The sequence below is a fragment of the Hetaerina americana genome, unplaced genomic scaffold (genome assembly GCF_022747635.1).
Source record: "Hetaerina americana unplaced genomic scaffold, ioHetAmer1.1.p SCAF_25, whole genome shotgun sequence".
NCBI classification, from domain to species: Eukaryota; Metazoa; Arthropoda; class Insecta; order Odonata; family Calopterygidae; genus Hetaerina; species Hetaerina americana.
Window position 1 is genome coordinate 2,591,709 of NW_027286819.1, and position 26,980 is coordinate 2,618,688.

Sequence of the window (26,980 nt, forward strand, 5' to 3'; positions counted from 1 at the left end):
TTCCCACCGAGAGGGCCCGGGTTCAAATCCTGGGGACAACAAATATATTTCAGTGGTATGCATCCCGATCACTACTTGAGGTGCTTTGTGGAAAGCACTTTGAGTGAATATGACATCCGTCGGATGGGCTGTTAAACTGCGGACCCCTGGGCGCCTTTCTACAAGAGTAATAAGCTAATGCCGACGCCGAGTTTCTCTCCACCCTTCATCCTTTCCCATCCATCCTTAATGGCGCAAGCGACCTTAGTTGTCGGTCGCGTCCCCTAAAAACTACTTCTACTTATGTATTCTTTCTCAGCAAAAAGCCCGAGGAGCAAATAAAAACATATCTAAGAAAAGGCCGTTGAAAAATCAACTCCTGATATTAGCTTTTGATAACTCAAGCCATTTGAATCATATTTTAATACTTTTATTGAATTTGCTTGAACAAATATACAACTTTGGTGAGGAATGCTTTAACAGCCTTTCCTTCCTTAGTTTAGCTAATGTGAACGGCGGCACTCTTACCATCAAGAAGAAGTCTGTGGAAACAAATACCAATAAAGCACCAAAGTTTCAATGTCCACTAAAAAGTAATATCTTAATCTGGTTCAGGGGTAGCTAGTCATTCTCTTTTTTAAACTGCACAAGTAACGCGTATAACTTCATGACACGCAAAGGGTTAGTTACGCATTCTATCATCTAGAGGAAGGGTTGAGAGAGAGAGAGAGGCAGGGGTGATGACCAAACGAGTTAGGAACTTTGCTTCTCTAAATACTCTTGGAAGAGGTTAAAGGTTTTCAGGGACACTCTGCGGGGAACGTGGAACGTGATAATCGTGGTGCTGAAAGCCAAGTTTTACTATATGTTTGTAATAGTAGCTAATTTGTCAAGGGGACATATTTACACACTTTTTTGCTGCATTTTCTACGTCTACATCTACTTAATACCCCGCAAGCCGCCGCAAGGGCGTGTGGCGGGGGGTGTGAGGACACCACCCGTAATTTAGTAAAGAAAAAAAACAGTATGTTAGAACCACAAATTCATACATCCACAAAGAAAACATGGCATACATTCATGCAAGAATACTTACACCCCACACACATGCAAACACACAGACTACATCTTACATACACATGCACCTGAAAGTGTACCAACTAACAGCTTTGCAGTGTTTAACTCTGCTCCGACTTGTAATTTCAATGTTTTTAATACTTCTAAAGTCACTTCGGTTTCTTACTATTACGATTTCTGATTGTTCGGGGAAAGAATGAGTATTTGCACCTATCTGTGCTGGAATCTATCTCCCATAGTTTATCTTTGTGGTCTGATGTACCTACATTTTTCATCTCATCGGTCTGTATATATTATTCCTCCCGAGATTAAATTTTAGCGTGTAATACAGGGTGAATTTCAAAAGTAAAGCAATTATTTTTTGAAGTAATTTATTGAAAATATTTTAAGAAACACTTAAAATTCTTCAAAGTACTGTCCTTGGGCCTCTACACATTTTCCAGCGACTTTGCCATGACCGGCACGCGCCCTCGAAGGGACCTCTTACCAGATCTTCGTCACGGCTAATTGGATCTTTTCTAGGGAAGAAAAACTGGATCCTTTCAGGATTTCTCCACGAATGATCTAACGCAGGAGTCCCTTAACCTCCATGCATCGGGTTCCAGGTTTTCTTGGGTCGCATCCCCTCATCCCTCCCCCGCTCCTCCCCGAGTGTGGATTTCCAGATGCCATGCCTGGATTCCCACGTCCTTCCAGAGACCCCATCCAAATTTCACAGGGGCGTCTGGGAAATGACAGCATACGATCGCTTGTTGAGGTCGCCAGCGCTCTAAATAAAGCGCCCCGTGGATGCAACCAAGGTAAACAATGATGTCGTCAAGGAGGAGGGGCGCTTGCAGACGCCGAGGCGTGGACGCGCTGGGAAATGGCAACCGCTGGAGTCGAGAGCATTAGCAGCAGCCGTGGTTTAAAAGAGGCGACGTCGGGCACATGATATTATGCATTCGCGAAGCACCATCGCTGCTCTGTAGCACGCGGAGCCGGGGAAGCCGCGATACTTTACCCAGTTACTAGATAAGGAACTTGGGAATAAGGCCAACATTCAAATCGATTAGTTTAGACGCTGCCTGATTCCCTTCGGTCGGCTGACCCAAATACTATCAAAAAGCTTCGTGGACCTATGAATAGAGATTTTCAAGTACGCGCTCAATAGACCAATCGAGATTCTAATTTGATAATATTTGGTGGAATTCGTGATCGTCTGGAAATCTTTTCACCTAAATATTTTCATCGGTCATACCACCCAATCACTCACCATACTTTCGGATTAAAAAAATGATAGTGCCGTAAAATTTTAAAGTGGGTAACTACGATCCCCTTCGTCCGAATTTGACGCAAGGGAAAAAATTGGGCAGATTATGAGAACTTTATTAAATAACTCAATGTATAGCAGTAATTTATTAGCCCAATGTTTGCACTAATAGACGGAAACAAGGAGAAACCACTGCGAAGTTTGGTGGAACATCGAGCAAATGATAATAGATTGTGTCAAAATGATAAAAACTGATAGAAAGTGAAGGAAACTATAAAATTACTGTAAGTGCTTCGATAATGAACGATAAGTGTTTTGTCATTTAAGGATATCGATACGCTTGCAAAATCTGAAACGCTGTCTTGAAATTGCTTAAATTTGTCTTAATCTTTCAATACCTTGAAATATAAATTTTTGAAATTAAATATGGAATAATCATTGCATAAAAGCGCTCAAATTACTCCTCCAGTAATAATTTCGAACCCTAAACATCGCGCCAAGAGGCGGAGATGGCTCTGATTCCCCCAGCCATTCATTCATCCATTGAGGGTTTCACTTCTACTGAGAGAATACTTCCACCCACGACAAAGATAGCCAGATTGATTCTGAGTGTGTTGTGCTTTCCTGGCGTATGCTATTGGTGAAGACAGTTCGGCTCTTCCACCGGGTCAAACTCTGCATGACCTCCGAAGTTCCCATGTGGGAGTCGTCCACCGTCTTCTGGGCTTAATATCAAGATTTGCAGTCAGTTCAGTTTGAAGATATTTTATTCCGCAGTTGGAGGTCCAAAAGAACATTGGATCATAAACTATGACTATAGACTCATCATCTAGCGTAAAACATAAAAATCCGGAGTTTCTTTCAAAGGCTATGTCTGTCCCTCGGTACGGGTTTCCAGGAATTACCGAGAAAATATCCTTAGTCTTGGTTGACAGTTTCCTCCTCAAGTCGGCTTCCAATGGCTTCCTATGTTAGCCTTTACCAAAATGTGTCCCCGCGACACAGTATTATATTTTCACCCAGTAATTGGAATGCTCAAGGGCATTTCCGTATTCAACCACGGCCGGTCGTGAGGCTGGCTAAATCTGAGGTGTCTCAAATGCATCTTGGTTCTCGTGGCAAACGTATTTCGCGTCACTTTCTAGTATACTCAGCCACATTCGCAAAGTATCTGGTAAAAACTTTAGGGGTCATGAGGCCACAGGAGTCCTTTGCCCCTACGAGTTGCTCTCTCCATTTCGAAAATGGACGGAAGTAGGTGTCGATGATATCTATATCAGAATTACTCTTGAGATATTGCCAGGGACCGTGGAGTCAAACAGTAGACCATCCCTAGCGAACGGTTTCGGCGTTCTCTCTTCTTTGCCGAGAGAGATCACGAGAGCCGAAGGGCCTCTTTAGAGCATCTCATATGTCGCTGTTGTCGTTTTGGCGACCAGTCATCTTCGAGTATTTTTGCTCCTGAGGTTGATTCGCTTGGTCAGCTATTGCTCAACCCGATGAATCGCCATGGAGAGGGATGCACTTCTCAGGGAAAAGTGATGATTGCGTCGTCCGTTTGATCAGAGTTCATATTCGTCAGTTTACGGTAGACGATGTCCCCGAGTCTTCCGACGGTTGGAATTCTGTTGTCTATCTCCTTGGCGAACTGGATACTCGGGATTTGATTGCCCATGTGGGTCGAGAAATTATCGAGGACATCCGGTCCTTGAGACTGAACGATAATAGTATCATCTTCGAACCGAAAAGAGCATTTCGGACGGAAAAGGACTGAGTGTCTGTTGCTTAAAATCTTCCTTGAATAATTACTGCAATATGATGAAAGAAGGCACTTTGCATTCTCAAATATTATTATTATTAGGCAATCTATCGGTTAAGGTATGTTTTTGGATGGACACAGCTCCTAAATAAAACATTTTGTGACTCCTAAAAAAACACAAAATCCAGTATCCTACTCTACATCAGGTCCCTCTTCATCTCTGAGTACTTTCTTCCTACCTTCATCCGGTCCAAAATCCCTATCCTGTTCCTTCCCTTTCCTCGTATCCTAACATTATCCCCTCTATTACAGTCTTTAACGTCCCACTGCCGGTCAATACCCCCTTCAGCCACTTTTCCTGTCTCCATAGGATTTTTCTCCCAGCAAACCCCTCTCTTCGCCCACCATATCAAGTATTTCTTCATTTGTTTTCTTCCCACCCACATTTCAAAAGCCTCCAGTCTACGTATATCCTCCTGCTTCAATGACCACGTTTCCGCGCCGTACATAGCCACGCTCCATATCAAAGTTTTTACGAGTTTTTTCTTAACATCCTTACTCAAAGTCCCCGTCATCAACTCCCTCCTCCTTGTGAAAGCCTCTTTGCCCAGCGCAATTCTTCTACTTATGTCCCTACTACTTTGACCTTGTTGGTCCAAAACACTTCCGAGATACGTAAACTGTTCTACCTGCTCTAGTTTTTGCCCTCCCATTTTAATGTTTAGCTTAGCCTTTTTCTTTCTAGAAAATCGCATAACCTTTGTTTTATTAATATTGATTCTCATTCCATACCTATCGCACTGAATTTCCAATTCACGCAGCAATGCTTGCAACCCCTTGGCTGACTGACAAACTAAAGCTTGGCCATTAGCGAACCGAATATTTTTTTACGAATTCCCCGCCCACACTCATTCCTTCCTCCAGTTCTCCCCATGCCTCTTTAATCTTTTCCTCCACATATAAGTTGAACAGCAACGGTGATAATGGGTAACCCTGCCTGAAACCTCTTCCTAACACTGCCCATCTGGACTCCCCGTTCCCTACTCGCACCTCAGCAGTCTGAGATATGTACAGGTTGCGGATTAGCCTCCTTTCCCTCCAATCTATTCTTATTTTCTGCAATATACTCCTTAGCATTTCCCAATTCACTCTATCAATGAATGATTAGCAGCCATCTCTCATGATTCATGACTGACTCTGCATGTACTTTCGATTCATTTGCCATCCCAGTGGAGTGCTGCCGGATTCGTCCCGTGAGAAATGCTACGGATGACCAAAAAACAGTCTTCTTCCCGGGGTCTCAGAGCGAACGTGTTTCAGACTGCATAATTGTGGATACAAAATCGAGCGTATTCTGATGTACACAAAGTCATTGAAGATATATTTGGAAATTTCGGTGTTAAGAGAATTATATTTAAAAATGCTTCTATAAAGTAAATCGAAACCAATTTGTTTTTTGTCTGGTGTGGGCCAAGTACCTAAGTGAGCCATTTTGAACAATTTTAGCTCTTCTTTTGAAATAATTTTGGATAAGATTTCGATAGAAAATCGTTGAATATAATTGACAATCAATTTGTGAAAATTTCAGAGCTAAAAAATCATTCGCTTCGAACGGGATTCGATCCCCGATCCCTTGATATCCGGTCGAGTGTTTTAGCCAGTTAAGCTATCGAGGCGGCCTCTTAATTTCTGAAAGTTTTGCATATAAGCGGATGCCTCCGTTAAAAGTTACTGTTGCGCCATCTCCCGCAGTTTCTTCGAACAAGCAATATTATTATAATTCGTCCATTTTGACCAAGACAATATGAAGGCAAAATATTGAACTGGTTTATATTTTCTTTTCGGCTGTATTGCATCAAAATTGAATAATCCTTTTTGTATTCAGTAATAACCTTAAAATTTCCGGTACTAATAGTTGTAATTCATGTGTATCATCTTCATGTGCTCTGAAATAAAAACTAAGTACTCCACACCTCATAGAAATGGTGGACAATAGTTTGGGAGACTTGTTTCCATCAGAAGGAAGACACATGCAGTTAATCGTTGAAATCTGGATTGTAGGTTTAAGGAAAAGAATAGTTACGTTTGAAGTTAGATATCCAAATATGCGCGAATTGGGGTGCATTCAAATTGAAACAGGATTAATGAATATATAATTAATGATCGTTATTTTAAAAATTAGCGTTCATTGGGTGTTGAGAGAGGATCTTTGCAGAGATGAAATTGTAGGGTAGGTCGTTCGTGAGGGCGCACAGGTTGCACATTGTAAACTTGTTTCATCATTCGAAAAAAATATTGAACTGCTAGAATACGAGCATATTTTTGAAACATAATTTCTGCCTGCGTAATCTTCACTTATTGTAGTATCCACAGAAATAGAAACACTTTAAGTTCTAAGTAGTACTCTGCTATTCAAGAGTTACGGTGTGTGGCAAGGGTTGATTCAACACGGGGCATTTAACATCCAAAATTAATATACAATGTTGTTTCCAACGTTATTTTGTGGAAGCGATCCATGTCTCGAACAATACTCTTTGTATTTCCATGTACAATATTTATTCGAACGACCAAGGTCTCAATGCGTAGCGCCATCTTCATCACCTGATCTCAACCACCGAAGTACGATGGAGGTACCAAATACATTTTCAGCATCACTGCTAGAGAGCCTTCCTTCCAATTTGTGGAATACATTTCATATGCAATTTGACCTTGGCTCCGTTATCCAATTACCCAATTTAATTCCTCTAATAGTTTGGATTCGCTGCTCATGAAAATGTTTTACATATCCAGCTCCTCTGCGCTGCTGGCGATCCAATTCGGCAACCAAGCCAACTTCATAAAGGGCCCGATAAACTAGCAGCACATTCCAAAGGAGGCCTAACCAGTGAAAGATAACATTTCTCTTTGACCTTTTCATAAGATTTCCTAAATTCTACCCTGATGAATTATAATTTTTGTTAGCTTGTCCACATATTACCCAACATAGGACGTGTATAAGGGCAATTCCTAAGTATTTAATCTAATCGATACTTTCAATTTTTAATGCAGAAGACGTTCGGGAGGGAACTATTCCTATTCCAATAATTCATCACTACACACTTTTCTAACCTAAACTCCTAATTTCCAAGTGACGCATTAAACTGGTATTCTATTAAAATGATCAGCTAGCAACACTATCTTCAGGACTAGTAATATTCCTGTAAACACTGAGTCTTCATCTTGCTATCAAATACGGAGTTAATGCCATAAACGTAACAAAAGAATACAAGAGGTCAGATACACTTCCCTGGGGAATTCCTGAAGTGAACCCTTTAGCAATATTACGCGCGACAGAGAGAATGACTCTACCCTTTATGCGCCATCGTTCGAAAAGGCTTAGCCTAGAGTGCCCTTAGCTTAGGGTATCCAGCCTATGGTATTTTTAACCACTATATAGAGAAGAGGTCAATGTAATGAAGAGAGGAGAAGCTATGACCGAAATCATGCTTCTGTATAATAACCCTATGCCTCCTAAGTTATAAAGGTGAAAAGAATTTAATTTGAGAGTTCGTTCCCGGCCCCTCTGAACTCCGAGATGAATTGATGCCTCATATGTTTCCCACCGCTTCGGGTCTCCAGGCTGTGACGATATAATGACGTTGTCCCTCCGTCGAGAGAAAGGCGAGGGTGGAGAGGAGAGACGAAGAGTTTCAATCGACTGCGCTCCTAAATCCCATTTTCCCCACCAGCCCGAACGGAAGAAGACCTCGAGAGTTGATCGAGTGGTCATCGACATTTAAAAGGCTTCTGCGATATGTGTCCAAGTGTGTGGGTTCGTTTTATCGAAACCATATTTTAAGGATTGGGGGGGGGGGGGTTTGGTCGAGGGAGGTTTTTCCAGGGTTCGTTCGCCACCGGATTTCGTGGAGTACTCAGGTTGCCCCATTCGATTTAAACAGTTTCTCTCTCCGAATCTTCTGCCAAATCGATGGCTCTATCCAATGGACCACCACGTCCTTAAAATCAAATCGCATAGCAAACCCGATTCTTATTATTCCCATCCCGTATACCGCCGCAAGGGCGTGTGGCGGGGAGTGTGAAATGCGATGTTAGGCGATGCATCTAAATATCATATCAAGTGGGAGATCTTTTCAAAGAACTAAAATATCTAAACATCCACCTCAGCGGCGCCTCTTCCGCACGAGGTGGCCCTCGCTTGTTTTTTTGAACATCTCTTGCCAGGCTAAGTAAAAATTCCAAGTCATATGCGGGAAGCAAATAAGCAGCATTCTCTCTCTTTGGATGCGCAGTTCAGTCAAAGGGCAATCTCGTCATGTTGCGACGAAGAGTCTATGAGGCTTTTGCGGACCGAATCAGGAAAGGCGTGGTGCGATGTCCGCCGAGAGGACTTCGTGATTCGGAAGAGGAGGGAGGGAGGGAGGGAGGGTGTAGTTTGCGGCTGGATGCGGCTGAGGTTGTAGTGAGGCATGTGGCGTTGCCATCCGGATGAAATTAAGGACTTGCAGGCAATGTTTACAAATATTGAGCTGCAGCTTTTTAAGGTCTGGCGCTGCAGAATCCGTAGATCACAACCAAACATCAACTGCGTAAATGACAACCGGAGAGGTTCACCTGGGGATATCTCGAGAAAGTGTTTCCGCAAGGGGTGAACTTAATTGAATTTAGATTTCATTTACATTGCGTAATGCAGAACCTAAACGTAAATGCAAAAGTTATGGCAACGTTTACCTGAGCCCATAAATGAACCATGACTGGTCTTTTGGCTTGAATGCGGAAAATGTATTGAATTCCTTTCTGAACGCACGTTTTGTTGATGATGTCTCATGGAATGTCTGTGGTATAAAAGATTAAGAGACGAATTCTACACTTAAGGAAGAACAAGCGCTCTGAAAAGCTATTCAAGCTATCAAGGCTGATATGCACTTGTCAATGCAGATAATGGTGAAAATCAATACTCATTTAAGTGAAAAATGCATGAGTCAGCGTAAAGACCACAACAGGAAAGTCTGAGAAAACAAAATAGTATTCTTCATTGTATAACAGAGATCAGAAATAATATACTTAGGAAATGGACGAAGCTAAATTCTTTGCTTCCTGTTTAATGAAGCAACAGGATTTGGGAAGTACAGATGAGGTGCCAATAAGGCGTAATGGGAACAAAACTGCAGTTTGGGAGCGGTTCTGTGAAAGTCGCAAAAGGCCGACGGTGTCTTAGAATGTATTTTAGATCAGCCCAACACCGTAATGAAGTTTGATTTTGGAAAACTATTTACCCTGCCGTACTAATTAATGCTAACATGATAAGTTAACACAGTTGACTTTCAAGATAATTATAATTTTCCTCTCGGGGAGGGAGGGCATTTCCTTTCCACCCCAACGGTGTAACATCCACCCAAACGCACCCGCCCTCTGACGTGACGTCACGCTCTATTTTCCCGTCCCCACTCATTTCCCTTGCTCCCGTTAACTCTTCGGCCCTCGACCGCCCCTCACCCCCACCCCCTCCCCCCTCCACCCCCCTCCACCCCCGGGCGGGAGGGGGACAGGGGGCAGGAGGGTGGCGGCGCTGAGGATAAACATGCCTCCACTCCGCACCTCCTGAAAGATGCGCTCGATGCAAGATCCGCGGGAGGGAAGGCCCTCGCGGGGGGCGGTCGGCTTCAAAGGCCCCCCCTCACCCCCCTCCCAGTGCTCGCCTCAGCGAAGATACATCTACGTTGACCACCCCTCATTCCCGGGTGGAATTTCGAAAAGTGAATCATTCGTTACGGAACATTATCAAGTTACGTTAAGCAGTGACGTACTTACTCCTTAGATATCCGATGGTAATTAATAAATAAGCCTACTTTTAATCTATGAATTAAAAAATAGTCAATTTTTTTATCAATCAGTGTGTGGATTATTAGGTTAAATGAGCAAGTGTTAAAGGAAGTGTTTTCTAATATTCTCGCTTGTATGTTTAAATTTCAATTTAAAATAAAAAATTATTAGATTTTCTGGTCTCAATAAACATTATGGGGAATCGGGGGAATTATGGGAGAATATCATGGCCAAAGGAACTACTCCTATCTGCCGAAATTGCCTTCACTATTATGCCTAGTAAGAAACCAAAGGGAATGTATCGCAGGAAAATGCACCCTTGTACGAATAGGATCCAAGTGGATTTTATCTTCAAAGTTGACGTGGTAACTGGAATGCATCTTTTTATTTGGAATCATACTAATGGTTGCCTTTTTTGAAGCTATGCGGTACAGTTATTGCCAATGGCATGCTCATATGACAATGCTGTTTCTAAATGTGATTCTGTTGGGTAAATGAGTAAGTGGTAACTACGAGCCAGGAGCACAAATCTACATCTACATAGTACCCCGTAATACGCCCCAAGGGTATGTTGCAGGAAGAGTTAGGTCGGGCGGTGTTGGGTCACCACCCGTAACTAAGAATAAAGCAACATGCAAAACGCACAAATTCATGCCAATCTAATCGCACACAAAGTCGTGTATGTTCATGCGAAAACCGTTACAACTCACACACGCACATGCACCGACGAATATACCTTACCTCTACCCAACGTTTAATCTTGTCCGGACTTGTAAACGAAATACCTATACTATCAGTATTATGACTTTGATTTGTTAATACTATTGTTCTCGATTGTGAGGGGAGAAAATGAGTTTTTGTATCTATCTCTCCTGGAGTCCATCTCCCTTATCTTATCTTTGTGGAATATAGTTGGGGCCATAATAATTCCTTAAGTGCCATTGTTAAACTCGTTTGTTCTGAACCTTTCTAAAAGTCCAAGCCTTGCCTGTTCCCTTCGCATCTCAAGTGGCTCCCAGACTAATACCACTAAATGGTCTGTCACACTCATCTTCTTATCGTTGTAATTTATGACAAATACGGCGGATTTTCTCTGGACCTTGTATATTTATTGTATTTTCTAAACTTGAGATTGAGCAACCCGTTAGGCTTCGGAAAAAAACAGAATCTCCAATTTCGATGGTTGCATTCAGCAACAAATTCGGACAAGCCTAATTATCTATCTGTTACTCAACGGCTGCCGTCTCTATAGAGTTACGCTAAAAGATGGATTTTACAAGTTGGAGTGAGACGATGGATGCATATTCAAATGGAGAAAGAACTGTCATTAGTCTTTTCATTCATTTTTCACGAGCACAACGTTTACATGATTAGGATCTCGAATTTCTTTGAACAAAGGTACAAGGGAATGAAATATCTAGCCTTTCGAGCTATGCGTATTGACTGAAAATGCTAATTGTTGACACCTCTGCATTGCCATTATTCGAGTAGCTCTTTGTTATTCTTATCTTGACAATGTGCCAGCGGAGTTATAAAAAACGGGTAAGCCTACAGTTTTTGGCGTAAGGAATCGGTTTTTCGGTTACCACAGAAAAACATCTGGAGGTAACATCGAAAATTCGACTCCGGATAACTCGCTGGAGTTGTATCTTGGAATTATCTGTTAACGTTATTTTAACTAATAACTAAAAGAATGTACTTTATAACTTAACGAATAATGTTTATGACTTTTTTTATGTTCAGAAGAGAATAAATGTATGTATTCAAAGGTTAAACCTTAAAACAAACAACACAAAGGTAGGCTTCCGTCATCATTTCGATGTTTGAGGGGCAGTCAACTGAAAACCAAACACCCGCCATAATACACAAGGTCCGCGCGAAAGGTGGAAACACTTTTTTCACGCATCGATACTGCCATTGTTGTGGTAGGAGAGTAGTGACAACTCACAGGCGAACGCAGTGGTTGGACTACGTCTTTGTTGGTCCGCTGACTGGTGCCTTGGTGTGTTTTTCCGTTAGGTTTTCATTTGTCTGCCCCCCGTACATACTTAACATTTCCCAAATTCACCTTTGTTTATTATTCCTACGGTTGTCATACTCTTGCAATCCTTAGAAATCACAGAAAAAAATGACTTTTCTTTCTGGACGGTCTAACACACCACACTGTTTGCCGAAGTGAAGTTTGTCTTCTATGAGCTGAGAAGTGCAATCTTTTTCAAATTTAGAGCTTAAAGGTTCAATGGCTCGAACAGCACGTCAGTTTGCGCGGTGGAAATGTGACAGCGATAGAGATCAATCCACTCGAAACCCATCGAAGATAAAATACAGGAAAGGGAAACTTCCATGAATTCCATGATGCTCTCCAGACCGTGATCGGGTCGCTGGGATTCTAATCCCCGAGATCGCTCGAGTTTCGAGGGATCGTTTCGTGAAACCAAATGTGGTACGGCACGGCGAGTTGACCCGTATAACCCCTGCCCCCGCGTCACGCCGCCATCGTCTTCATCCCTTCCAACCTCTCCGCGAGACCCCCCCCCCGGCCGCTCGCTCCCTCCCTCTTTACTATATCCTCGCCCCTCCTCTCCCCTCTTCGTCCCCTCCCCCGCCCCTGAGTCCGTAGTTCCAACACCTGTTTCGCAACGGACGTAAGACAAAAAGAGCTCCGCCCGACCTCTCAACAGCTTGCCAGGGAACGGCTTACACGAGGTGAGGCTCACAAGGACGAGAACATCCTAATTATTCACTTTTCGTGAGGGCATCTCGAGACGATTAACTGTCATATATGTCACACGCTATGCTAAGATTGCTTGGCAGCCTGCTGACCAGACCTCGCATGTCGTGGCCGGCAGCTCGAATTAATGTACGGAACAGGAGCATCAATATTCATTTGTTTACATCAACGTTTCTCATTCCTTAAGTCTCTGCTGAATCCACCGCGTTCCTAACAACATTTCTAAATGAATTTGACCAGCCATTAAATGACACAACTCGATGCGCGTGACATAATAATTGAACTGGGAGAGTTATTCAAATTATGTGTATGCGTTCCTCCGTATTTCATTTCATCCCCAGTGTTTAAAAGGGAATCTTATGTATGTGAGGAAATGAGCCAGCTATTTACAGTTGTCCGTTAATCACAATGCAGCCTAAACGTTTGAGGGATGAGATGAACGGACATTAATGGAATGGGAAAGAATGAATTCGATTTCATTTCAAAGTACATTTAATTTAAATATCTCGCATGTGCATATTTGTGGGTGAAATTAAGTTTTTTTATATCTACTAATTTCGATCAATCCGATTTTTTTAATACAAAGTTAAGATAAGTGCAAAAGTCGAAGAGAGAGTTTCAATATTTGATTTTTAGTTGAGTTAATAGTCTTTCACCAATCGATGGAATGTAATAGTAGTATGCACTTGACGCTACTTCGCTCTCTGGTTGACAATTAAGGAGTTGATCTCCCTTTATTGGATGCTGATTTTGGCCTCGGTGAGCTCACAGTCTCTCACAACGGCTGCCTCTGCGTTAACTATGAACAGCCTTTCGCGAATCAGTTTGCTCAGTGGAGGCACTCACACGAGTCTCCTGACGAGAGGCAAGTCGTCTTCAGCCCGAGGATTGGATGAAAGCGGCTGCTTTCAACCCTTCCCTCTCCATTAAACCACGGTGCACGTCCCCATCCCTCTCCTGGTGCTCGGCCTCCACGCATTCGTCGTCAACTTGGGTTCTCCTAGTGACGCCCGGTCTTGCGTTATGCGTAGGATGGGGAAAAAATGAATGCACTACGCACGGAAAAAATCTCAAACTTGGCAATTTCATAGGAATCATTGGATCCGCAGACTTAATGTTTAAATAAATAAGTTTTGCGCACAGTATTACGAAAATCACTGTACTAATAAATATGTACGACGACAGCGAAGAAAATGCAATAAAAAACTGATTAGTATGTGCTCCCTTTGTGGCTTTTTTTTTGTTAAAAACCTCCCCTCCTGCAAATACACAAATTATAACTCTGGGCATTCCTTTTCAAGGTAGTGTTTAAATCTATTACGTCTACACACTTGAGGATAAAGCTTAATGGACATTATAACGGCAGGAATGAGGATAGTGACTATGTTTCATGCTCAATGAAATAAGTATATGTATGGTCCTGATCACCATCGTCAAGAGTATTTCAATCCGAAGATTGTTTTGATTACAGCAGCCCTAATCCCATATTTCTAGCGCCAACTCAGATAGGGGATGCGCCCTTCCCTCTGACCCATCATCCTCACCTGGCCCAGTGCTCATCCCTCGATCTTCCTCCTCGTTCAGCCTTCCCATACCACTCGCCCCCTTCGCAAACCCCAAAGCGTCGCGTCGCCCCCGTCCCCCGCCGCCCCGCCCCCAGCCGCCCTCCTTCGTACTACGCGTCAGCCTCACGTCGGAAGCGTGCGCACCGGCGGACACGCGCCGCGCAACCGGTTGGTTGCCAGGAAACGTGGCTTTTGGCGACTCTCGGCTGTATTTTTACTATCAGCGGAGATATATTCTGTACATTTTACCAAAGCATCCCTAAATAGAATTCAATTTATACTAAAAAGTTAACTAGCTACGCTTTCCATGCTTGTATATCTCCTTCACAGACGAGTAATCGTAAATTTACCATTCACCCAAAAACGGAGTAAATGCCTATCCGAAAAAAATTTAATTTGACGTGAGGGAATAAATGTCCCCTTTATAAATGAATACGTATCAGATTATCGCAATTGATACACCTATGTAAAAAAATAAACGCTTTACGTACCCCTGGTTGATGTCCTCCACATCGGATATATACCCCGAGATCCACCGCAAAGGTGTGTGGCAGGGGGTACAAAACCCAGGTGGGAAGGTTGAGTGATCAGGGAGGTTATGGGAGAGGAAGAGGGAAAATGGAGAAGTGTTTCGTAAAAAACATAAAATAACGGAAAAATTTGTAAACATGCTGAAGGAAGACATGATTCAAAACAAAGTTTAATAATAAAAAATAAGGATTATAATTGCATGATGCCCTAATATTTTCGAATTTCTCGTCTCGTGAGGGACATGTTCTCCGCGGTTCAAATACGTTTGACCATTGTTTATACTTTTCCTAGTTCAAGTTTATAGAGATACGCTGATGGTGGCTACCTGTCAGGGAACCATCTTTATTTTAATGGTTAAATAACGTAAAAGGTGCACGTTTTAGGACTAACATCTGTCGCATTTATATATTAGGAAAACATTATTTGTGATTTATTTATAGCATTTAAGAACTTTGCTTCATTCGTACATAGTCAAATATTTCCATTTAAACGGCATCTCGAATTTCAAAATTCGCAATCAATTTGAAGTAAGTTGTTATTCAGAGATACGCACAGTTAGGTAGATATGAATCACTGACTTTATTAACAATCCACCTTTGATTTTTATTAGTGATAAATCAATTGTGATTTGGGATATGCGAAGTCAAGGGCCGGCGGAATGTCCATTGCCCTGGACCCCATGCGCACCCTAGTCCGACCGCGAGCAAGGGTCCGCTGCCGCAAGGGTTGGCAGTTCGGCGCCACTCATTCCCACCCTCTCTCTCTGGCAGGAGCCGAGGTGGTGCAGGAGGACGGGTGCTGGGACACGGAGTTCCGCCTCACGTGCCGGGAGCTGGACACCACCATCGCCATCCTCGACGCCCGGTTCCACCCGTCGACGGCCCCTGCCCCCCGGGGCCCTCCGACGAGAGCGGGGGCTTCGGAAACCACGACCGACGCCGCCTCCTCAGTCGAGACTCCCTCGGTCCCCCGGGGCCCGCCGTGGGGCCTGCCCTGCACCGCCCCGCCCAAGGAGTGGCTGGAGGCGGAGCCGTGGGCGAGGGCCGTGAGCCCCGACGGGGCCCCCGTCGTGGACCCCATGGGCGGCAACGACTCCTTCCCGTGGCCCCTGCAGCCGGACGCCGGGCAGCGGCACTTTCGCCTCGCCCTCAACCACCGGTGAGTAGAGCAACCGCCACCTTGTACCCCCCCCCCCGCCCGCACTCACCAGCGAGCACCAGGGATACGCCTCTGCTTAGTTGCCACCGGCTGTGCGGCTAATATAGGATACTCGTAGGTGCTCGAGTGCCTAAAATTCACAGTGAGCAGATAAGAAATATTAATTATGGTGCTAACTGAAGCGAGGATCAGAGAAGGTCACTCAATGATCGTACCGGTTAACCTTCTGTCCTTAATCACAAATCAGGAGAATGACTTCTTAATGGATTTCATGTGTTAACCGAAATATTTCAATTTTTTTTAGCTTTTTGGGTTATGCCTTAGCGTATTTATCTTCCTATGTCTTCATATATTGATAACTACTTAGGAGCACGTATCTGTCCGCGGAAATGATGACTCGTTAACGGGCGCTGTAACCGACACGCCTTCCCGCTGGCGACCAACCACGCCCCACTCGTCTTCAGAATAATATCGAACATTTGCATATGGGTTACGCGTCTTATGTAGAGAGGTAATCTTTGAGATGGTGATAAAAAGTTGACATAATTTGGGACCGTGTTGCTCCCGAACTTCCGTAATGCGAAGTCACTAACTCCCATTTTCGCCCTCCAAGGTAAAAGCACCTCTACAATATCAATGTAAAAGTATAGGCCCAAATTCGTGAAAGTTATAAAAGCGACCAAATTTACTTCCCGTGCCACTGTGGTATTCCTAGCCTCACTGCAATGACCTCTATTACGCGTAAGGCCGCACGAAAGATCCGTGGGTCGTACATTTTCAAAGCATTTCTAGATAGGCTATGTAGTTCAGATGTACCTCATAGGCCCGAATGTAAAATCCGTAGAAATTATTTGAAATGTAACGTTGCCGGATTACTTATCATCTGTCAAATTCGAGCAGCATTATGATGCGGGAAATCTGTGACGCAAATATTTTAGCTTTACCGTCTCTCCATCAGTTATCATAAAAATATGACTCCGGAGTAATACTATTGTATTATAATTTCTGAAGAAATGAAATCTTCTTTCAGAGTTTTACATCTACGCCTACATATACTCCGAAAGGTGCCGCAAGGGCGTGTGGCAGGGGGTGGTAGGTCACCAACCGTAAGAGAGAATAAAGCCATATGCAAAACGAACATATTTATGCACGCCAACACCCACAGTGGTGTATAATACATTCTTTCAAAACGTTCTCAATCCACTCTCAGAGACCGTCTGCCTTTCTTATTGGGGTGAGTTAAAATACATGACGTTTTGCATCCATAAAATTTCTGTTTCCTTGTCTCCGAATGATTTGAAGGAAAATATTTTCACTAGTAAAAGGGAATATTTCCGAAATAATATTCCTCGATCCCCCGTTCCCCTCGATCCCCCGTTTTTCTCTCTGAAAATTAACGCTTCGTGGATGGAGTGAAAGAGAAGGGAGAGTGATCTCGAGGGAAGAGAGAGTCATTTCATCCCGGACATTCATGCAAATCGGATGCACATTAGACGCCATATTTGCAGCAAACGGGAAACGATCTCGGTGACTCTTGACCACGACACTCTCTCGACTTCATTTAAGGAATATTGCATTTCAATGTCCGTTAATCAGTTAAATTAACGACTAGGAGAAATTTGATTTTTAAAATGGGGATACGCCAAATTGGGAGAAAAGACGGAATGGATCTAAAAAGTCCTAACTCTCAGTGTCCACCACAAAATCCATCTCTTTCCTCCTCATCCGCGGAATGGGTGGAGAGTGGCAGGCGCTAACCGAAAGAATGGGTCTTCCATTACGTTATACATTTCACAGACTGCAGGATAGTCTTTGAATCTAAGTCTGATTGATGGACTGGTAAAAGAGCATTAATTATGTTAAAATGCAGGAAATGTTGACTGAATTATCCCATTGCAAATGGAATATCTTCCCGTTCAGACTTATAATAATAAACGACCGACGGATTGCATTCATACATTAGCATTTGCTGTCCATTGCAGTTCGGGATCGCGTGAACTTCCACCACCACACTCCTCCAAAATGACTCTCACCGTTTGAGATGGTTTCGAGAGGACTGATGGCGGCGATTTCGGAGTTCAACATGAACGAATTCCTAACCCAAAATGACGCCAAATTAATCAGAGATTGGTGCATTTGCGCCCTGGCATCACCACCGGTCAGGCTAAGGAGACAAAGGACGCCGTGAAAAGGAAACGTTTCCTCCCCCGAAGGAAGAGGAGAGGCTGCGGCGGCGGGCGTTCCCGTTTTCCCGATGGAACGAGCGGTTGTGCTGCAGCATTCAGACGCCACAGCCCCTGTGGGCGATTGCCGTGGAAAATAAATAAGGAATCGTCGTGGCTGTTCGTCCCTGCAGTTACCCACCAGGGCAGGCTTCAGGAGCGTTAAATCAATTTGTAGCGGCCGCTCCCTTTAGAGGATTCACCCCCCCCCCCCCTAGAGAGGCATTGCGGGATTCAGTTGCGACGTCACGTACCGCGCGACAAAAGGCGTGCAAGAGGGGATTTGCCCATCAAGAGAGGGGGAGGTGGCTTGCTTCTTTTCCCGCGAGACAAGTGGGTCCGGAACCCTTGAGGCGACCCCTAGGATTTCTCCTCCGCCCCCCCCCCAGACGAGAGGCGGTCCATTATTACCAGCTGGGGGGGAGGGGGCAGACAGGGGCAAGGTTTCTTCCATCCGCTCAAGGATTCCGCCTTTTGTTGCCGCCCCTGCCCGCGTTGTGATGAAAGGTTGAGCTCCGATTCATCCCTTACGCAAGGAGCAGTAGGAAGAGGACGAAGGGAAGGAAATAGGGTGCGCATCCGAGGCAGGGCTGCCACGCGCGGCACATCTGAAGGCCACAACAGAAAACATGGCCGTGGAAACTGGTTCCGAGTCTTCCTGCCCGAACCAAATAAAAACATAAAAAGTAATGCGTAGAGGAAGGAGTTGGGAAAAAAGAGGAGAATTTATTATTATTATTTTCTTTAAATAGGAATCCTCGGTTTATCAAGGCAGCCTTTAATTTCTCATGCACTATGCCTCACTTTCGCGAACATAAAAAAGAAATCCGGAATCCATTTAACTATCCGTAAAGAAACATAAAATTCATAGAATATTGTGGAAATATCGCATCAGTAACTTCAAAGGAGCCACATTATGGTTTGCACCAGAAATGAGAGAAATCTAGGCGTGGAGAAATATTTTGGTCAGACTGGCATTCGAAATAGCATCCGTCGCAATCAAGTACAAAATTATGATGCGGTTTGATGAGGATAAAGAGAGGATAACACCAAATTTCATGGGAATACGATGTCGTAACAATAAGCTAAAAAAATGGAGTATTATTAGTAAAAATTTTCTTAAAGCATTAAATGAAACAATTATCAACTTGAAAAATAAACTTTTCTCTTAGTTGCGTAGTGATGGAGAACATTTCTGTTATCTCCCCAAACACCGATGTTGCGTCTTTGAGGGTAATGCGTACATATAGACAAAAACGCACTTGCCAATCTAGTGCGCAAATTATAGTATTTCTATACCGATGGAAATACGTAAAATCATCGAAATCATGCTATCATCATGTTTTCAAATCTAGTAAATGCCCCCCCTCCAAAATTAATCATTGTATCTCATGACATTTAATCCAATAGTAATTGCCCAAATGCATTGAAAACTAAGGAAGCGAAGGTGTAGAAAATGATGCGAAGATATTTATACGGAACCTTATATTTAAGTGCATAGCCCACGAATAAATATTATACATACTTATTCATTTTATAGTTCATCATGAGTGCAGGGAAAATCTAACATTCTGCATCAATATAGGGAACACGAAAGTACAAATCCTTTTTACGAGTAGTCGATAATGTATGAACTTCATCGTTCAGCTGTGGTTTGGTACGGTGGGCGCTCGTAACACTTCGGAGTAATAATTGTCACCATGGCCCATAGTGAGACTCAAGTGCTAACAACGCGAAATACAATTTTCCCTTTTTACCATCGGAGATATATAATGGGTGCGCCGACATAACTTCCTTTTTTAAACGCAAAACGCTTTCAAAAAAGGTACTTATGTTGCCGCACCCTGTATATGTGAATATATATAAATATATATACATATATATAAATATATATATACATATATATAGACACATGTATGTATGTGTGTGTGTGTGTGTATATATATATATATATATATATATATATATATATATATATATATATATATATATATATATATATATATATATATATATTCATATTTATGTATCACTAAAACCGCAGGCCAAATAACCCATTCACGGAAATCCTTCATTTGTATTTTTTTCACAAAGCTCTTTCCAGATACATGATAAATCAAATAACTAGTGCTTTTAAACTGAGCTTATAAGAAAGTGATGATAGCAGGCGTGCTGGTTTTCAGTTCAAAGAAAATACTACATCCTTTGGATCCACTGGCATCGGCGATGGGAAATCGGCATTTGTCACTTGAGGAATTCAAGCGTGTTGGTACCCATACGTTGGAAGGCAATTCTCTGCGCCTAGGTTCGGCATTTCAGATATATTCACCCTTCGTGTTACGATGTGACAAAAGCTACCTCAGCCCGGGGCAGTCGGGGAGAGGTGGGTCGCCCTTGAGTTGCCCATCCCGTCCTTCCTAGCATTCGCTCTCCCTCTCAAGCCCAAAGAGGGGAGCGAATCCCATTGAAGAATTAACGAAGGGCGAGAGAGGGGCCTCCACACACACTCTACTCGCCCTCTCTCTCGAAAACTGCGCGCACGGCTCCCCGGTCTTCATATTTAGTTCACCCTTCACTCATCCAGCCCGAACCGATGGCAGGGAAGATTAGGCGATATCCACACCTGCCGTTCTCCCCAGTCCCTCAAGACTCGCGTGCACCATCGCGGGGAGACTTTGATGCACAGTGCAGGAACGCAGAAGGAGTCACCATGAATCTGTGCTCGTGCGCGAATTGCGCTCCTTTAGGGTTGCTCTTCATATTTATTTTGCAATTTCAGTGGTAGAATTTTCTATTAAGGATATCTTTGTGACTCAGAGGGCCAAAGGTGTAAGGGAGACGGCGGAAATGCAATGTGGAAGAGCAAAGATATCGCCGGGCGGCTTGCTCGGGAATTGGAAAGGAATCCGACGTAGACAGGCTAGTCTCGATACATGAATAATAGATAGGGTGGGAGAAAAAGTCTCTTTGGAGATGTAGTCGAAAAAGACAGAAGGGATTAACTTAACAGAAGGGACCACCTCCGAAAAATTACTGAAGCCTTTTGGGGAAAATGAAAGTAAAGGATTCTTTGTTGTAAATACGGAGTATTTAGGGAGAGAGAATATGGCCAGAAGATTTACTTGGGCCGATTTGGCTCCCTTTCCAGAAAAAGAGTGAACCAGCTGTATGTTAGGAGTAAAGGATCACATTAAATTTTGCCTGCAGAAAAGAGAGAGTATTTTTAAAATTAAAATGTTAAGGTTAAAAAAATAGCGCAGGTAACTACCAATTCGAAGATAAGTTAGGGCAAAGGACTGAGTGACGCCGTTGCAGTGATGAGAATATTCGTAAAAAAGAACATCGGAATTGGTCTCTCTGTGCTTCGCGGGTTTTGAGGAAGCGTCCGGTGCTAATGCAGAAATGGAGATGTGGAGTTAATGGAGTTTTGATTGTAATGAATGGAGATATTGCTAATTCCCATCCTTATATTTCCACACATGACCATTACAGAAGAAATGCATGTAAGCTGTAGCATGAGAAGGGCTTCATCTGGGAATCAACGAGAGCGGCGAGATGATTGAATGAATTTGGTTCGCAGATCATCGAAAATTAGTGAGTCATAAAGTATAAAATTCTTATGATATCCCCGTAAAATAATCTGCATCAACAGATGCAGAGGGCGACGAGATGATTATCAACAGATATAGATTATTTTACGGGGATACTGCAAGAGGTATTGGATGAGAATTAACTACAGCAAAGGAAAAGTAATGATATTCTTGGGTGTTAGGTGAGCTAAATAGAGCAAATAGTAGGGGGTAATAAACCAGAGCAGGTTGATTGATCCATGTATTTGGGTAGTATTTCAGAAAAAAAGTGGCTTAGTAGTGGAGACAGGAGAAGAAGTACAAGGGATGTCCTAAAAGTAGTAAGACTGAGTCATTAAAGAAAATCCTTTTCCAGAATTGATATATTCACTCGAAGGTCTTCGTGGTAGCCCCCCCCCTTGCAAATCCACACACCGCTTCCCTCGGGTTTTCCACGCCCCGCACGCCTTCTGGAAGGCGGCTCAGAAATGCTGATGAGCTTCCTCGTCACGGCCTATTTAACGCTTCGACCGAGCCGTGGTGACGACCTTTCATATCAGATTTGAGGTGGGGGAAGAGGAAGAAGTGTGGTGGGGCAACGTCAGGGCGGTAGGGTGGCCGAGGCAGGGCAGAATGCAGAAGTCCTTTGTGGATCCGGGTGCAAATTACCTTTAGTTCGTCCGAGATCACTCGCGGCACCAACTTCGCACACACCTTTCTCATGCCCATGTTTTCACTCACAAGTCGATGCACATCACTTTTAGGAATTCCAAAATCATCCGAAATCATGCGAACACTTAATATGAAATCCCATTCCAGCAAAGCCTTCCCTCTTGCAAAATGTTCGCCTCTTTTTGGCGATCGAAGGGCGTCCTGAACGTTCGGCGTCCTCAACGTCTTCTCTACCCCTCCCGTAACAACTTTGCCACTCAAGCATGATCGAGCTACCCATGGCGTTATCACCATAAGCTGCCTTGACCATGCCATGAGTCTCTTTCTCGGTTTTGCCTAGTTTCACGCAAAATTCGATAGCATAGAACTGTTCCAATAACCGGCTCATAACGAAGCCTAATGAGGCCACGTTATAGAGGTTTCGCAAACGAACAAACCCTACTTCGCAAAGGCGGGGAGCCAACTACTACCGGCTTCAAGCTTTTCCGGAGACTCCCGTCCCTCCAACCCAGCCTGAGAAACCGCTACTCGTCCGTCCGTCTATCCGGGAAAAAGCAAATCTAACTACTTTTGGGACAGAACTTGTACGTTAGCGAGAGGGCCATTTGTGCAAGAAGGAGGGAATTGATTTAAATCAGAAAGAGAAAGGGTTTTACGAAAATATTTTCAAACGTTTCAACACGGAGGGCAGTATTTGATGGATGCGAGACTGATCATGGAGGAAAGAGGATGAGCGTGGATCGGATGTGCTGTGGTGCGCGGAAGGATGGAGAAAATCATCCGGACAGAGAGAAAGATCAACGCTTACGGCTGTATTCGTTGTTGTTCAGCTAAATACGGGTTCAACCGATTTTACTCAGCCCGAGTGATTGAGAGGTTTACATGCGGAATAAAATACGATATCCGTGGTCCGTGGTGCGCGGCTAAGCGCCTGGAACTAATTTAGTCCGGTTCGAGGTTGTCGGTCGAGTATGCAACGTTTTGAAATACCGGAAAATATTTTCATTGGAATTATAAATTTAAGACTGCTCTGATTTTCATGTAAGATTTTTTGCTCCCATCTGAAATAAATCCTTCCATTTAGCTTTTTCGAACATTTCTTTTATAACACATATTTATCGTGGTAGTTTAAACAGTTTAGTCATATTAGTTAATTTTTAAAGGTCCTATAGGTAGACTGGTTAATTTAATGTTCCGTAGTAGTATTCTTCCTCGCGTTTATTGGTGAAAATTTTATTTTTGCATTACATTAGTGTTTTATTATTGGAGTTTTGCAATTACCTTTGTGGTTTTTTCAGTAGGTTATATATCTACTTGTATCAATACATTTTTATCGTATTCAAGATAGGTTTGCAATTTTGAGAAGAAAAGGTTTATTTTTCTTTCCTTTGCTAACTTAGTGCCCTGTTTGCACTAGAGGTACTTAAAATAGTTTAGTTTTTGTCTTTTTTAGTCACTATGTAGTTTTATTTGATATTATTTCGTGATTTTAGAGTTTACTAAAGGTTTTATTGATTCATTTTTCTAAATATACGCATAGGTTACAATACTTAGTGCTTGATACTTAGTTTCCGTTTATTTTTGTCCTCTTTGTTTGTGTATTACGGATATTTATAGGATTTGGCACATTCATCCGTAGTTTTTCGTCAACTGATTTTTATGGCAGGCATTTTTTTATGTTCGCAAAGTTAATCCTTCGTCGTTCGTCGTATTCCACACATCTAATTTAATATTCCCCTTCGTTTTCCATTTATTAGAAAAGCATAGGTTTCAAAGCAGCTCACAGACTGTCCCTGGCGTTGGGAACATCTCCCAATTAATCACGTTGGCCGACCAGTGTCATTGTAAATGCGAGTGTGCGAATGCCTCAGAAAACTTTTAGTGCATCTCATCACTGGCGAGGGATCAAATTTCCCCATTGATCACGACACCACGTTTAACATTTCCCTTCTTTTCCTTAACAGAGGTGTAAAAACCTTTTACAACTTAAGGAAAAACACTTTCCTATAGTAATTCTAAAAGAGGCCGTAAGGAGCTCAATTCCACCTTTCCATAGTGTATTATGAAAGAAATCAGCAAAACAGCGTAGGTTTTCTGAAATAATTAAAGCTTTTCTATTCAATTCGGCTTTTTCACTTCATCCGTCACGAAGGGGATCGAGGTGGGGAATCCAAATGTTGAAGCTTGGCTACATTTCTGTGAAAATACCTACTTCTAATTTTTTAATTACCGACATTTCAAATAAACACTTACTTCATTGTGATACGATTCCAAAAATAAGGAAACGTTCCCCTGTTAACTCAAATATATGTTTAAAGTTTCAATATGTGTTAAAATTTCTTTTCGTGAAGAACAAAACCAAATACGTAATTAAAACATTGGTTCAATTCCCAGCTTAAAGTTAAAGCCATCATTACATGATTATGTCCCATGAATGGGTTCACCTGAGCAATTTTATGAATTGATGAGTGTAAATCATCATTTTATGCGCGAAAAAAGCCAAAGAAGATGCTATGTCCTAGGATCTTCGTGGATTCACACCCAAACAAGTAATGATTGCACCGCTGGCTCCGGTCATATATGCACAGTAGGCTACAAATCTCATACTCTCAAACATATTTTTTTGCCACATTATACCTGTATATATATATATATATATATATATATATATATATATATATATATATATATATATATATATATATATATATATATGCTTTCGTAGACGTAACACGGAAGTGCCGAATAGTACAATACACAGTAACACACAATATAGAAACACAAAAAAAGAAGAACACTCACACGTTATTTCTTGATATTTCGACGGAAACAATCCGTCTTCCTCTGAAGATATAGAAGTAATGACTTATTACTCATTACTTATGACTTAGTTGATAGACATAGATAGACATTAGTAATGACTTATTACTCATTACATTATTAGAAGTAATGACTTATTACTCTTACTCATTACTTCTATATCTTCAGAGGAAGACGGATTGTTTCCGTCGAAATATCAAGAAATAACGTGTGAGTGTTCTTCTTTTTTTGTGTTTCTATATTGTGTGTTACTGTGTATTGTACTATACATATATATATATATATATATATATATATATATATATACACAAAACCATAAACACAATAATCAACCCGAAGGTCGGGGTTTAGTAGGTGATGGTAGAGATCAACTTAGTACTAAGCCCTACTATAACCCAAGTTAATATGGAGGTAAAAAAATGCAATTTCCTGCCGTGGGTGGTCCATGAAAGATGGATATATGTAAGAGTGACTCCGTACCACAGGGTGAGTATCCGCAAGGGTGGCGTGGGGCCCTGTGAAAGTGGTTCCCAGCAAAGGAGTGCCGATTCCTAGGCGTGAATGAAAGAGAATGGATGAACGACGGTGACCAACCCATTGATTGATATGGCTTGGTGAGGGTGGACCTCATCTCAAGTTTTAAGCCTTATAAGGGAATAATATTGTCGCATTAATTAGCAAGGCCTTAAATAGTATCAATGGAGGCAGATATTTCCTTAGCTGTGTCACCTGCGCTTTCCCAAAGAGATATTATAACCAGGTAATCGTACCGATCCGGCGAAACGCAAGCACGCGACCTCGAAGCCCCCCTCAGTCAAGGGATCGCGAGCACGTAACCACTCGCCGAGTGTGTGTCGACGGTTGCCACTCGAAATAGCTTGCCTTCTTGAAACCGCTCCAAGATCTCGCGTCGTTACCCTCGGTTCATCATATCCACGAGCAATTGTTCCTCAACAGCGCTGTGCAGTCAAACCTCCTCTTCCGCCTCCCGCTGCGTCCGCGTCATTTGGTGGATCGCATCCCCACCCCTGCCTCCCCAACCCTGCCTCCCGGCCCCGCCCAGTCCCCCACTCCACCTTAATTTATCTTCTCTTTGGCTATGAACGGGGACGGGCCTTCCGTTGAAGAGAGTGAGGGAAGAGATACATAAAAAGCTGAAGAGGCAAAAAAATCACTTGTAAATTTTCCATTAATTATAGGACGCATTCATAACGATCGTCTGAATCATAAATATGTGTTTAGAAAGAAAGAAAACACAGCAATTCCACATTTACACTTTATTCAGACGACCATGGGTTCACCACTGCGTGGCATCTTCAGGTGAAACTTTCGGTTTCTAGGAAGGTTAAATCGGTGGACACGGGCACACTTAAATACCTGTAAATGTCCAATTGCTCGATCCTTTGGACGGCGGTCCAACCAATATCCGCGTCCAAAACACAATCTTGAGCGTTGCTTCCCTTAAATTTATTTAAAAAATTAACAAATGCGGTACGTTTTTTCAGGCTGGGATTGTTTTTTTTTTCAATAAGCATTCGGAGTGACTGGGTAATTGACTTCTCCACGCGAGAGAGAGAGGGTATCGCCCTGCCGGTAGCCATGGCAACGGGATGGGGAGATTTTTGAAGACCGCCGGAGGAAAATATTGATTCGGGTAGACACACGTAAAGAAGGTCAGAATAGTGCAGTGGCCTACTCTACGCTTCCCCCTGCTCCTCCCCCACCTCCCCGCCCCTGTTTGGGGTCGGGGCCACCGTGGGCACATTGCCCCGGCGACGACGCGCGCTAAGGATCACTGGAGTTGGCTCGCCCCGGCTGATTTCCGTGG

The 26,980-nt window shown here is 42.9% G+C and overlaps 1 protein-coding gene across 1 annotated transcript in view; it reads left to right on the top strand.

Moving 5' to 3' along the window:
• Window positions 1-26,980, top strand: part of LOC139689571 (uncharacterized) — a 246,262-nt gene that overhangs the window by 11,959 nt on the left and 207,323 nt on the right. Inside the window, exon 3 of the mRNA XM_071586734.1 lies at window positions 15,482-15,869. Within this exon, the coding sequence (XP_071442835.1) occupies window positions 15,482-15,869 (388 nt within the window). The remainder of the gene's footprint in view (window positions 1-15,481; window positions 15,870-26,980) is intronic.